Below are 12,293 nucleotides of genomic sequence, written 5' to 3' on the forward strand. Positions count from 1 at the left end.
TGATGGGAAAACCAGAGGGGGTGATGGTTATCGCCAAGAAAACCCCATTCAAATGGGGACTTTGGCATTGCAAATTGAACTTGGGAAGTTGGCCGATGGGAACCTGTTGATAAGGCGATTGAATTTAAAAACTGTCCTTTCATACATTGAATTATTTGAAATTGAAATAAGTATGAACCAGCTACTAAGGCTCTAGATTGTACTAGGATATTCCTTGTTGTTTCATCAAGTTGAGTTATAAAAAAACAAACTTGCAAATAAGGTTATTAAAGCATAAAACTGTTTAGGGATTTTATGTATAAGTATAAATTTGGTGGTATATTTTCCTGTTAACTACACTTTGATAACAACCAAAGAAGTACAAGACAACGAATAATTTTTCACAGTTATTTACTCTCCAAGTGAATTTCCAAAGATGGTATTCAGCAATTGCACTCGAGTCAACAAATTAACAATAACAAATGGCTTTCAATTTAGTTGCGGTGACGGAAGACGCGGCGGCGAACGGTCTTGTAGCGGTAGCCGTCCTGGGCAGGCTGCTCGATCTCCTCGATGATGGGCTCCTCGGCCTGGACAGGAGCAGGTGGGATGTACTCGGGTGCTGGTGGTGCAGGTGGGATGTAGGTCTCGACGGGAGCGGGTGCGGGTGCTGGCGGTGCAGGTGGAATGTAGGTTTCCACGGGAGCAGGAGCTGGCTGCTGGTAGTCGTAGCCAGAAAGCTCCGAGACATCGGCGAAGGCGCAGGCCAGGAAGGCAAGGGCAATGATCAGGAATTTCTGAAAACATAAAATGCAAAATGTATGTTATATAAACAAAGATTACAAACAAAGTTGAAGATAAATATTTGGTACAGCCGAGAGCAAACAACTCACCATGATTTCAAGTGTTTAGACTGCGCTCAACGAAAGATGTGTGCTGTGAATGCGATGTTCTCCGATGGCTTTTATATGCCCAAAACTGTTTGGCCAACTTATGCCGACGGCAACGGAAGCAGCACTAGAAGAGCCAAATGACTTTGAACTTGATCTGTGGCTGATCTTCAATCGCTCACCAATGACTTGATCGATGAATCCGGCCGCATGGAACCGGTTGTCCGGCAGTTTTGGATGCACAAGCCATAAATCGAATGGAAAAACTTTGATCACGTTTCGTGTATTTGCTTTTGTTTGCCTAATGCATCGCTTGTCCCATTGTTTGCTGAAGTGGTCAAGTGATGACTTCGTTTGAGGTCGAATTCGTATCCAAAAAATCTTGACTTTTGCCTTTTGTTTGACGCTCGAGGCGCAGCCCTTTAATTGATTTGCTTGTTGAACACGGCCTTGTGGCTCGGCCCCCGCATGGAAAATACATGAGTCTCTGGCTCTGCTTGATTAAAACCAAATTTAATTTGCATCTCAGTTTCGCTGGTTTATTTGGTTTGTTGTTATTAAACGGCTGGGGGTTTATTGCTGGACCTAACCCCAATTACAAAACTCAAAAGGGAACTGCAGTTGCGAAGTTTAAGTGGGGGAAAATGTTCTGTGAAAAGCTATCTGGTATTAAACAGTGGAAAAATTCGGTATTTGGAAATTTAACAAACTTTAATAATACAACAAAAATTAAAGTATAATTTGTTTTATTGCATTGTTAAAAATTAAGAGATTTGTGAAATTAAGGGATTTGTGTACACTTCTACAACAATTTCAAGTAGTTGGTATTACAGAATATTTTTACAAAAAGAGTATCTTATAAATGTATTTAGTAGCTAATATTCTTACCATTGTTATAAGTTATCCATGGCTTCCACTATGTAGCTTCATCTTTGGTATCCAATTCCACCAGATTTTTCCGACTGCCTTTTGGCATAGTATTTTCATTTCGGTTTTTATTCTCATGGCCAGCATTTTCATTTCCTCGTTTCGCTTTCCACTGTTGTCTGTCTTATAACTTTTGTTGCTCTTGATAATATTGCAAATAATTTTCTTTTTTATGTTGATTATTTTTTGGACACCCTCCGCAGACACCTGAGATTCACCTGGTTCGGCCCCTCCTCCCTTTACAACCTTTTTTTATTAACTTCGTTTTCATTTGTGCCGTTGCCTTCACGAGCTCATCATATTTTAATGTGGAAGGGATTCGGCGGCATCGTCTTTTGGCTTTTCTCTCCAGCTCCTCGGGCTGTTCTATGTTTCAAATTATTCTCAAGAGATTTGCAGTTCGTGATTTTACGGCAGCCAAGAAGGGCAGGGGCAGGGGGATGCGAAAGGCAAACCGCCCCGTTTCCAAAATGGGGATGGAAGCCGCTGTGAGTTAAGACATTTCCCGAATGCAATTGCAGCTTTGGCTTTTAATTACCCCGCTTAAGTCCGTATTAACTCTGGCCTAAGCCTTTTTTAATTTGCCCCCACCACGCCGCCAGCTGTCGTAATTGAATTAGGAGCCAGGAGACAATGCAGCGTCGCTGAACCTTTCACGCTGTTATCCTTGATAATTAATTTAGACGCCATTGTCCAGTGCACTCCCCTGTTGGCCGGCCGGCTCCCCCCGGCAAATCCTTTGCCATTTCACATCACGTGCGACGCCCTACTCGTCCTGCTGCTGTTTCTTTTTTTTCATAAATCGCCAGGACACACACAAAGTTGGCCAGCTGCAAAGCAAAAAAAAAATGGTGTGGAGAAGGTACTCCCAAAAAAAATAGTGGACGAAGATTCCCAGTTTTATGGGAAAAAAATGAAGCGGCAGTTTTGACAACGCACGTTCAACCAAACGAAGGAAGGCTACACTGCCAAAAAAGAATGTAAGCTTTAGTGTTGTTTTTATAAATTTTGTTTAAAGTTACGTGTAAGTAAGTAAGCCTGAAAATGCGTGAGACCAAATCTATCTATTTCTATCCCTATCTCGAATCTCTCACTTTATTTCGCACAGTGCAGAGGGCAAGGCTGGGTCATGTGGCTTGCATATGGAACTACAATAGACAGGTACAAGATGCACACGTAGCACGCATTGCCAGAGCCCCAAGAAGCGAAATATGGAATCACCTTTTGTAAGTTCGGGGCCATGAAATCGAGTTTACATCTTACTCCTCTGTTGGCAGCGGCCATAATTAAATGTCAAAAATGACGCTACGTGCAGAGCAAGCAAATTTGCTGGCGAGTGCCGGGGCAAAGTTCACAAAAAAAACGGTACTTGCCATGTCAAATAGCATCAGAGTTTATGCAACTTTATCCAAATAAACTTATTTTAGTCAATAGAATTGTAAAGTTCTCAACACAGAAATTCTTGCATACTTTTGCTGTCCCTACTAATTGCTGTGAGCAACAAACTACGAGACATGAGCACCGGGTTCGATTCCCAGTCTGGTGCCTATTTCTTTCCCAAAAATTTCTTACTCATTTTTATCGATTTTTACTGCCTAAGAATTCTCTTCCCCCAGCTCCAACTTGTTGGCAACTTTGCTTGATATCAATTTATAATTTCTATTATCAAGAATAGCCATTTGTAATCGCTTAATTTAGTGCCACAAACTTTTACACAAAACGGAATACAAAATAACGAAAGCCCTGCAAAGAAAAAAATGGCCCCAAAAGTAATTTAACATTGGTGCAGTTTCTCCCTCACATCCGCCACATTTGCAAAACTCTCGAAAAAGTAGCTGAAACTATTTAAAGTTTCCTTTTTGCTGCTTTACCCTCAATGTGTATCGTACTTTTTATTGCCATTCGCTATTATTTGTTGCCCCTCTGTCGTTGCATATGCATATTATGCCCCCGAGGCATAGGAAAACACTTCCCCACCATCTCTCTGCCCCGGCGAAAGCCAGACAACAGCAACGACTGCGATGGTTATGAAAAAGTACTTAACGTGCACAAAACTTATGTGCCAAGAGATTTTATTTTTTCCTCATAGTCGGGTAAAAGTTACAACGACATGCCAATTTTTCAAAGGACCAGGGGAGCCGACACACATAGGTACTCCAAGGGAAGCAGGGTGGTCTTGGCAAGCTTATAAAATATTGCCAATAATACGTTGTTAGCGAAGAGATACTTCCCCGAACGCACAACGCAATTCTCCTGGCAGCCAAACTTTTAATGCACTTCCCAGAATGCACAAACAGAATAACGAAACTAGAGAACTCTATTCAAAGGGCCCAGCATTCCCACCACCACTCTTTATTTAATTTGTCATAATAAAAATCGCAACAAAAAGTAAGTGGCTGTAATAATTATCAAGGAAGTTTCTGATCATTTAAAATAGGGGAATGATTATTTTTCAGATTTGCCAACCAGAGGGCATAAATCATAAATATGGACGATCGCTCAAAGAAAGTCCAGTCTAGTTCGTTGAACTTCGCATATCTAATACAACATACTATGTACTTAAATCTAGATTATAGCTACCAGATTTAAAAATCTCTCACAACCGAAAATTTTGAAATTGATTTGCATAAAAGAGAGCACCACTCAGAATTCGCTCTATCCGTGGTTACCGAGCGATCATCGAAGCCCTGCATCCCGAACAGTGCGAAGCACCACAAAGGACACTGGACAAATCCTCACGCTGCCGAATAGAACGATTCAACTCATCAACGCGGGTGCGCTTGGCTTTCAGCTAGTGTGAAAGTATGTGAAGACTGACTACAGAAATGATCCTGTGAAGTATAGTCTTAACTATTCGCTGTCCAACCTGTGGATCTTGGTGCGCAGCACGCCAGAACAAGTTGGGAATCACAAGAGTGTGCGCATGAACAAAACGAACAGCACGCGTTGCGATAAGTGAGCGCTGTATCAGCGTGCTGGCGTTCGAGGGTTGAAATAGGTTCTACTTCTTTTCTTGTACGATTCTTTAGTTCTTGCTTGACAACACAACAGATGGCAAAGATCGGAAAAAATACAAAATAAGGCTATTATGGGGATGAAAAAAAAACTTGGCAGCGGTGGGATTCGAACCCACGCCTCCGAGGAGACTGGTGCCTTAAACCAGCGCCTTAGACCGCTCGGCCACGCTACCTTGTTGTGGCGCATGTCCAACGCTCATAATGAGATAAGACGAGAAGGCAATGGCTGATTTGATGTCAGGCTTGTGGAGACAAATTTTACTTGGAAATTGTGGTAAATTTTCGCATTTCTTTGCAGATATTTCGCAAACAACTACTCCTTATTGTCCCAAGTGAGTTCGCAGCTCTGCGGTCTTGACAAAACTATTTGTCTAGTCATTTATTTCATTTACAGCTCCTTGCTGGCGGGCATATTAAGTGGACACTCGTCCAAGCACTCGGAATGCGGCTATTGTTCTTTTTGTGTCGGTGGAATTTCAATTTGTCAATTGTTTGAAATTTAATTTGAGTCCAACATACCTGCTGCCCAGCATTCTTGGTAATGCCCGCAATTAACTCCATTAGCGTTTTTACCTGGCCGGGCTCAGCTGACTCACCTCTGTCCGCTCGGATTGTACGTGATTTTTTGTGTTTTCCCAACATCTGTCTGGCATGGAAATTGAACAATTTTATAATTATTTCCATGTCGCTCCTCTTTAAATTTGTATACAAATCCACGTGTGTGCAAAATATTCCCATTGCTGACGCGGCTTCCGACTTTTTGCTCCCTTTTTCGGTGGCATTTTAATGAAACCGCAAATGCTGCCTCACAACCCCTTATTTTGGCTACGGGTAGCACCCTTATGGAAACCGCAGACTTTATTTTGTTTTGCTTCTCGTGCCGTGCAAAGATTTTTATTGCAATTTTCTAATTTCATTGCGGAGTCTTCTGCCCAACTCCGATGCCGGCTTCAGTTTATGGCTGCAACAATAGGACGCCAGTCAGCCCAAGCCCAGAAATTGTTGCTGCGGTTGCATGTGTGAGCTAAGAGACCACGACCACCGCCTGTCACGCATAAATTCGCATTTTCATTTGAATTTTAAACGCATTTCTAAGCTGACGCTGCCCGGAAAAAACGCTGACAGTTTTGCAAAATACATATAATAAACATTTTAATGCAGCAGAGCGGCGAAGGAGTAAGGCTTGTGCCTGAAATTGATTTCCTTTGATTGACATTCCTCTTTTCCAAATGAGAGCATTTATATGCGCAGCAGTGTGGGTGGCAAAATAAAGACAAGGTGTTGCGTCCATAAAAATAGTTCCACAAGGAGATACGATACTTCTTAGTGTCAGTCGTCTTAGAACGGCTCAGTTGCTGTCTAGCATCGTCTCTTCATGAGTGTTGGACATGCGCCACAACAAGGTAGCGTGGCCGAGCGGTCTAAGGCGCTGGTTTAAGGCACCAGTCTCCTCGGAGGCGTGGGTTCGAATCCCACCGCTGCCAAGTTTTTTTTTCATCCCCATAATAGCCTTATTTTGTATTTTTTCCGATCTTTGCCATCTGTTGTGTTGTCAAGCAAGAACTAAAGAATCGTACAAGAAAAGAAGTAGAACCTATTTCAACCCTCGAACGCCAGCACGCTGATACAGCGCTCACTTATCGCAACGCGTGCTGTTCGTTTTGTTCATGCGCACACTCTTGTGATTCCCAACTTGTTCTGGCGTGCTGCGCACCAAGATCCACAGGTTGGACAGCGAGTAGTTAAGACTATACTTCACAGGATCATTTCTGTAGTCAGTCTTCACATACTTTCACACTAGCTGAAAGCCAAGCGCACCCGCGTTGATGAGTTGAATCGTTCTATTCGGCAGCGTGAGGATTTGTCCAGTGTCCTTTGTGGTGCTTCGCACTGTTCGGAACGCAGGGCTTCGATGATCGCTCGGTAACCACGGATAGAGCGAATTCTGAGTGGTGCTCTCTTTTATGCAAATCAATATAAACAATGCTTAAGTAGGAAGATTAGTTTCTTGAAGGAAATTTCCTTCTAAAACTTATGCGGCTGCTTTTGATGCTGATTTGTTGTCAACGACTGCGTTTGAATTTCATACGCATTGTTTCATTATTTCAGCAATGCGGCATTTATTTATATACGCATACTCAAAGTTAAATGTGATTATGAAGTATTTCTTCAATTATTTAATTCCACACTTTTTAATTGACACTTTTTACCCTATGCGTAATGAAGCTACTCTACTTAAAGTAAATAGTAACTTTTCATACTGCTATAATTGAATATGCAGAGCAGTAAACCTTTCAGTCCCCAGGCAGTAATAATATTGTTGTTTCCGCCTGCTCTAAACACTGTTGCTGCTGTTGCTCTGCGAAGCAATTAAAACAGCACTTGAGGGGCGACCCTTTTGCCGCTCCGCTTGTTGCCAGTTTCAAGTGTTTTTGTTGCACGTTGACAGTCCGTTAAAGGTGACACAGGCGCCACCACCCCACGAGAATTATAAAACATTTTAGTGGGAAACAGAGTTCCGCTTTTTGTTGCTTCAAGTGCGCTTCGTGCTCAAGACTTGGCAGTGAGTGGTCGAAAAAACTGCAAATTTGTAATACAATTTTCGCTAATGGTTGTGGGGGCGTGGGGGCTCTAATTACTCAATGCTGCATATGAATGGCCCTTGAGCGAGGGCGTGATTTTTGGCTTAATGCAACGATCTCAATTAGTGGATGATGACTACTTGGAAGTGCCTTCAAGTAGGTCCTTGGCGAACTTTTCCCAGTTCGTGTTTTGGTTGGCGAACTGCTCCACTTGCCCGAGATGCTCCCAATCGTAGAAGTAAGACTACATAAAATGCATAAATATTTGAGGAGCTTGTCTGCTGCACGCAACAGCAATTAATGGTTGCCTAGTTTTTGTCAACTGTCCCATTTGCTTCTGCTCTGGGGCCTCGTTTTTTGCCATTTCTGTTGCCAAACACGAAACAACACGTAGTGAAAATTTATTTAAGCAATGCAAAGCAAATACGAGTGCCAGTTAGAGTACAGTGCGTTTCATGAAGCAAGTTATATGTGGTGATAGGAAGATCAATAAGAATTGAAGGGAATGTATTTATTACGTCTAAATGAAATACTACATTTTACTCTGAATATCTTGACTATACATACTTCTAAGCATAAAATAACATTGTGAAACGCACTGTACCCCTTTCGGTTCTCTTACAAATGTCGTATTTTTTGAGTGCTTACATAAAAACACATTTGAAATGCGGTTAAAGGGAAGCGAAGGGGATGGAAGTCGAAGGGAAATGGAAAATGGAGCCGAGGGAAAAAGAAAAGCAAGCACAGCACAGTCAAGGCAGCGCCACCTAGAGGCCCGAATTGACATCATCATCATCATCCCCGGGCCAATCGATGATGATAATGATGATGCTGCTGCCGATGGCAATGCGGCTGATGCCGTAATTGATGTCTTTGCGACATGCTTTCCCAAAGTGTTTACGTTGGGAATTACCCATGTGTGTCACTCGGTGTATGGGTGTATGTGCTGGTAGATGGGCGGGGGACCACGCCCCCAGCTAGTTGACAGCCAGCCGTTTACGTGCACTTAATGAAATGTGCCCCAAAATGGAAGCACGTACCGGGCATCTATTTAATGAGCCCAGCAAGAGGTTCTTCTTGCGACGAAATTTCAAGAGTGGGCGGCTGCAAATGGCTGGGTTGAATATCTGGAATATCTAGTGTTTGAGCGTGGGTAGAGCTCATAAAATTTTTAAATGTCGCAGCTTAAATTGAATTTAATTTAGCTGCAATGGCTGCATTATTCAATGGCACTCACACGTAAGCGGCTCAAGGAAGTCCCCGAATATGCCGTAACATCCTCGAAAACCTCAGACCAACAGCACCAGCTCCAACCGCAGTTTAAAATTCATGTGAGCTTTTCAACAATTTTCCCAAACAAAATGCGATTAAATGTGCGGAAAATGCTGAGCTCTTGTTCTCGATTTTCCCATGTTGTTGCTGGGATAAGCCACAATGGGTTAAGGCAATGTCTTGTTTGCACATGTGTCGCTAGGGGGCGCCACCACGTAGCCCTCCTCCCGCCGCTGCAAAAATCGGATATTTTGGTCGGAAAAGTCGGAAAAGGAGTTAAAACGCACACAGCACACACATGCCGAAGGTGCAAAAATGCGTTAAACATAACATGCTAATTCCTGGCGCCTGCAGCTTCAATCTTTCACCTGCCCAGGTGGAATTCCCACACCCACTTATATATGTATGTACATCTGTATATACATACATATGTATGTATGTTTGTGTGCACCAGCTGCCATCCTTGGGCCCTCGGAGATCGTCCTGCGGCAGGACTCGTTGGCTATGTAATACGAGCGTTTTGTGTGCCATTTGAGAACGAAGTTCTCCTCTATTTTCTGCCATTTGCCCTTGTACTTTGTGTGGGTTTGTATTCCCTGCCAGAAGGTATTTTCATTTGGTTTTTGGCAGTTATGGTAGCTAAGGCTTTTCTATTTTAAACAATTAAATTCAATTAATAACAATTCTATTTTGATAAAAGTTAACTTATGTTGGTTTCACAAAAAGGTAAAATGCTAAAAATATTATCCCAAAATAATTTGTATAATTTAATATATTTAAATAAATAAATAATATGAAAAATGCGGGGTGCGTGGGGTCGAAAAAAAATTGTTGTAAAAAAATCGGATATTTTTAATCGGCGTTTTCGCCATAACTTGGCCAAAAATGGGCGCACAGCTAAAATAAAGACTGTTTTGTGCTGCTAATAAACATAACTAACTATGTCTGTCCCTACTTTTTCGATTTTCGAAAAAAAAAAATTTGACAAATTTTTGCATTTTCGATAAGGGGTACCATCATCAAAATTTGCGAAAAATGGCCAAAAAGTAGCATTTCAATGTATGTACATGGATCGATAGGGAATTTTGTTACGAATTCAACGAGGTATGGCATTCCAGTTTTGGACAATTATTTTCACTGCTATCGAAAAAAAACGGATTATTTTTTATCAAAAAATCGAAAAAACATAACTAACTATGTATGTCCATCCCTACTTTTTCGATTTTCGAAAAAAAAAATTTTTACAAATATTTGCATTTTTGATCATCAAAATTTGCGAAAAATGGCAAAAGAATACACTTTCATTAAATGTATTCAACGAATCTAGTATACCCTTTTACTCTACTAGTAACGGGTATAATGACTAAATTAAACAATTTATTTGGAACTGATTCCATTGATCTTAAATTTCGTAGCCCTGAAAATAAAAATATATTTAAAAAGCTTTTGAGAGCTTTTTCTCTCACTTATTTATTCACGTGCAATCAGTTGATTCTCGCTTGCCGCCAGTTTGGTGTGGTTTTGTTATGAATAGTTCCAAAAACGCAGTCCGGGCCTCTGGCTCTAAATACGGACCAGCTGTCCGGATCGGAATCGCTGTTCTCGTCCTCCACACCGTCGGTTGGCTGGGTTGGAAGGCGGTGACCCAGGATGCGGAATCCAAGGAGGCGGCAGCGAAGGCCCAGCAAGAACAATTACGAGCGGTGTTCGCGGAAAAGTGATATAACTAGGAATGATAAGACTATATAGGTTAGCAAACCGCTGCGAACTGAATGCATTTTAGATAATTATTGTTAGAAACCGAGCCAAATAGGTGAATTAAAAATAAAATGAATTGCTTACTTATTTGTTTTAAAGATGTTATTTAAAGCTTAGCGTTGCTGAAAGCTTTCTATGCCCTTGCAGAGAGTATATTGATTTTAGTGAGCAACATATTATATAGCTGGCATAGAAGTAATCGAAAAATAGATGCAAAAAATATGTTCCTAATTCGTAATGTACCATTTTTTACATTATATATTTTTAATATTACTTAGTATTGAAGTAATACTATTCTGTATACTACAGTAGTTTTCTTTTTTGTTTTACATATATAAATAACTACTGCAAGAGTATACAACCGTCGGTGTGCGGAAGTAAGGTTTCTCGTTGTATATTATGATTACCTATAATAAAATCAATGCGTATTAAAAATCAATTTAATGATAAAACTGGATTTTATTAAAAATATAAAGAAATATACATATAGGTACGTTTTTGGACTAAGACAAATCACAGAATTGCCTCGATTGTATGGAATAACTTTCTTTATGAGCTCGTTTTTAAAACACAAGTTTCTCTGCATATATACAATTATTGTACTGATGGCTTACCAATATTTACTGGACATGTTAATACATAAGGTACATTGTTAAAATTGTAGTTTCAAAACGATCAGAGAGAGTGGCTTTGGTTCTCGCCATCTCTCCGAAAGCCCTCCAGATAAAAGCTTTGCCAGCTTTTGGCTGAGAAATTGGCAACTATAAGCCTAGCTCGATTCAGTAACGCAATTCCCAAGCCCGAGGTTAGAAGTCGAGCCACCTGGAGAAACCCGCAACTGGTAAAAATGCTATCAAGATCCGTGCTGATCGTAGTTAGCCTACTGATGCTGAGCTGGCAGTGGACGATGGCCATGCCGCCCCTTCCGCAGAACCAAGCCAGCGGAGTGTCCATCAGTCGGCCGGACATACCGAATGAATCGGATATATTGGTGCAGAGCATCTTCAACATCGATCCATCACAGTGCCCCAAGGGATACACTCGCACGGGTCCACATCACACGTGTCGTAGGATCGCCTAGGAAGACAAACCCTAAAGTTGGGATTAAAGTTCAATACCAGAACGTGCTACGAGCTGTGTTTTTATTGATACTTAAATAAACGAAATAAACCATACAAATAAATTATATAAATACTGGCAATTCTCACACACATGTTTTAGGAATCTGGCGTAGTTTCATAATTAAATACAGATTTATTAAAACCAGAGTGTTGGCACTAATGAAGTATGTTTTAAATACATGGGTAGAGTTTATCCGTAGCTTCTATGGCGTCACAAGTAGAATCAATTCCACAGTCATTTAGCGCATTTTACGCTGGTTTTCGACATCGATCTAAATACAGTTGGAAGCCAGGAGAGCATTTTTTTTCGACTTGGAGCAGTAGCAGTATCGCCGTCAAAGTGATCAGATATAACCACTTTCTAATGTGGAGCGCCATTTCTAGACAATGCACTTCGCACTACAATCGTTTAAAGACTAATGTTACCCGAGGATCAAAATAGCTAGCTTTTATGTAGGGATTCTCCCTGTTACGAATGGGCTTTTCAAGAAATTGATAAAATTGACTGGCGTGAAACGCATTATATTTATTTGATTAGCCAATGTAATCAATTACAGACAGCTCTGTAATTATACAACCGTAATTCAATATTTTAGAGATAACGTTTTCTTAACTGATATATTTCAAGATTGCATTAATTGCATATTGCTGATTAATACCATTTGTGATTATCAAAAGTTGTTACATCGGTATACGTAATATACTTACGAACTTATAGCGCACTCATTTCTATGTAAGTCACTCTTT

General features: G+C 40.9%; 3 protein-coding genes and 4 non-coding genes across 7 annotated transcripts; 4 read left to right on the forward strand and 3 right to left on the reverse strand.

Moving 5' to 3' along the window:
* Positions 1 to 290: 290 nt before the first annotated feature.
* Positions 291 to 1,006, reverse strand: LOC6531669 (lysine-rich arabinogalactan protein 19). Its single transcript, XM_002092428.4, has 2 exons — positions 873 to 1,006; positions 291 to 776 (listed from the first exon to the last, which is right to left on the reverse strand). The coding sequence occupies exons 1-2, from the start codon at positions 873 to 875 to the stop codon at positions 474 to 476; spliced, it is 306 nt and encodes a 101-aa protein (XP_002092464.1). The 5' UTR covers positions 876 to 1,006; the 3' UTR covers positions 291 to 473.
* Positions 1,007 to 4,434: 3,428 nt separating this feature from the next.
* LOC6531670 lies at positions 4,435 to 4,644 on the reverse strand. The gene has a single exon (XR_005560894.1). It is a non-coding gene; the product is annotated as a small nucleolar RNA U3 (small nucleolar RNA).
* A 260-nt stretch (positions 4,645 to 4,904) lies between these two features.
* Trnal-aag lies at positions 4,905 to 4,986 on the reverse strand. Its single transcript has one exon. It is a non-coding gene; the product is annotated as a tRNA-Leu (tRNA).
* A 1,229-nt stretch (positions 4,987 to 6,215) lies between these two features.
* On the forward strand, positions 6,216 to 6,297 carry Trnal-aag. The gene has a single exon. It is a non-coding gene; the product is annotated as a tRNA-Leu (tRNA).
* Positions 6,298 to 6,557: 260 nt separating this feature from the next.
* Positions 6,558 to 6,767, forward strand: LOC6531673. The gene has a single exon (XR_005560895.1). It is a non-coding gene; the product is annotated as a small nucleolar RNA U3 (small nucleolar RNA).
* Positions 6,768 to 10,140: 3,373 nt separating this feature from the next.
* Positions 10,141 to 10,512, forward strand: LOC26534523. The gene has a single exon (XM_015195994.3). It carries the CDS (start codon positions 10,194 to 10,196, stop codon positions 10,386 to 10,388), a length of 195 nt encoding a protein of 64 aa, XP_015051480.1. The 5' UTR covers positions 10,141 to 10,193; the 3' UTR covers positions 10,389 to 10,512.
* A 647-nt stretch (positions 10,513 to 11,159) lies between these two features.
* On the forward strand, positions 11,160 to 11,693 carry LOC6531674. The gene has a single exon (XM_002092429.4). It carries the CDS (start codon positions 11,273 to 11,275, stop codon positions 11,504 to 11,506), a length of 234 nt encoding a protein of 77 aa, XP_002092465.1. The 5' UTR covers positions 11,160 to 11,272; the 3' UTR covers positions 11,507 to 11,693.
* The last annotated feature ends 600 nt before the right edge of the window (positions 11,694 to 12,293 follow it).

Source organism: Drosophila yakuba, chromosome 2R (genome assembly GCF_016746365.2).
Source record: "Drosophila yakuba strain Tai18E2 chromosome 2R, Prin_Dyak_Tai18E2_2.1, whole genome shotgun sequence".
In the NCBI taxonomy this organism is placed as follows: Eukaryota; Metazoa; Arthropoda; class Insecta; order Diptera; family Drosophilidae; genus Drosophila; species Drosophila yakuba.

What these genes read in the sequence shown, in the direction of transcription:
- LOC26534523 (XM_015195994.3), top strand. Translation starts at nt 10,194, where the DNA reads ATGAATAGTTCCAAAAACGCAGTCCGGGCCTCTGGCTCTAAATACGGA.
- LOC6531674 (XM_002092429.4), top strand. Translation starts at nt 11,273, where the DNA reads ATGCTATCAAGATCCGTGCTGATCGTAGTTAGCCTACTGATGCTGAGC.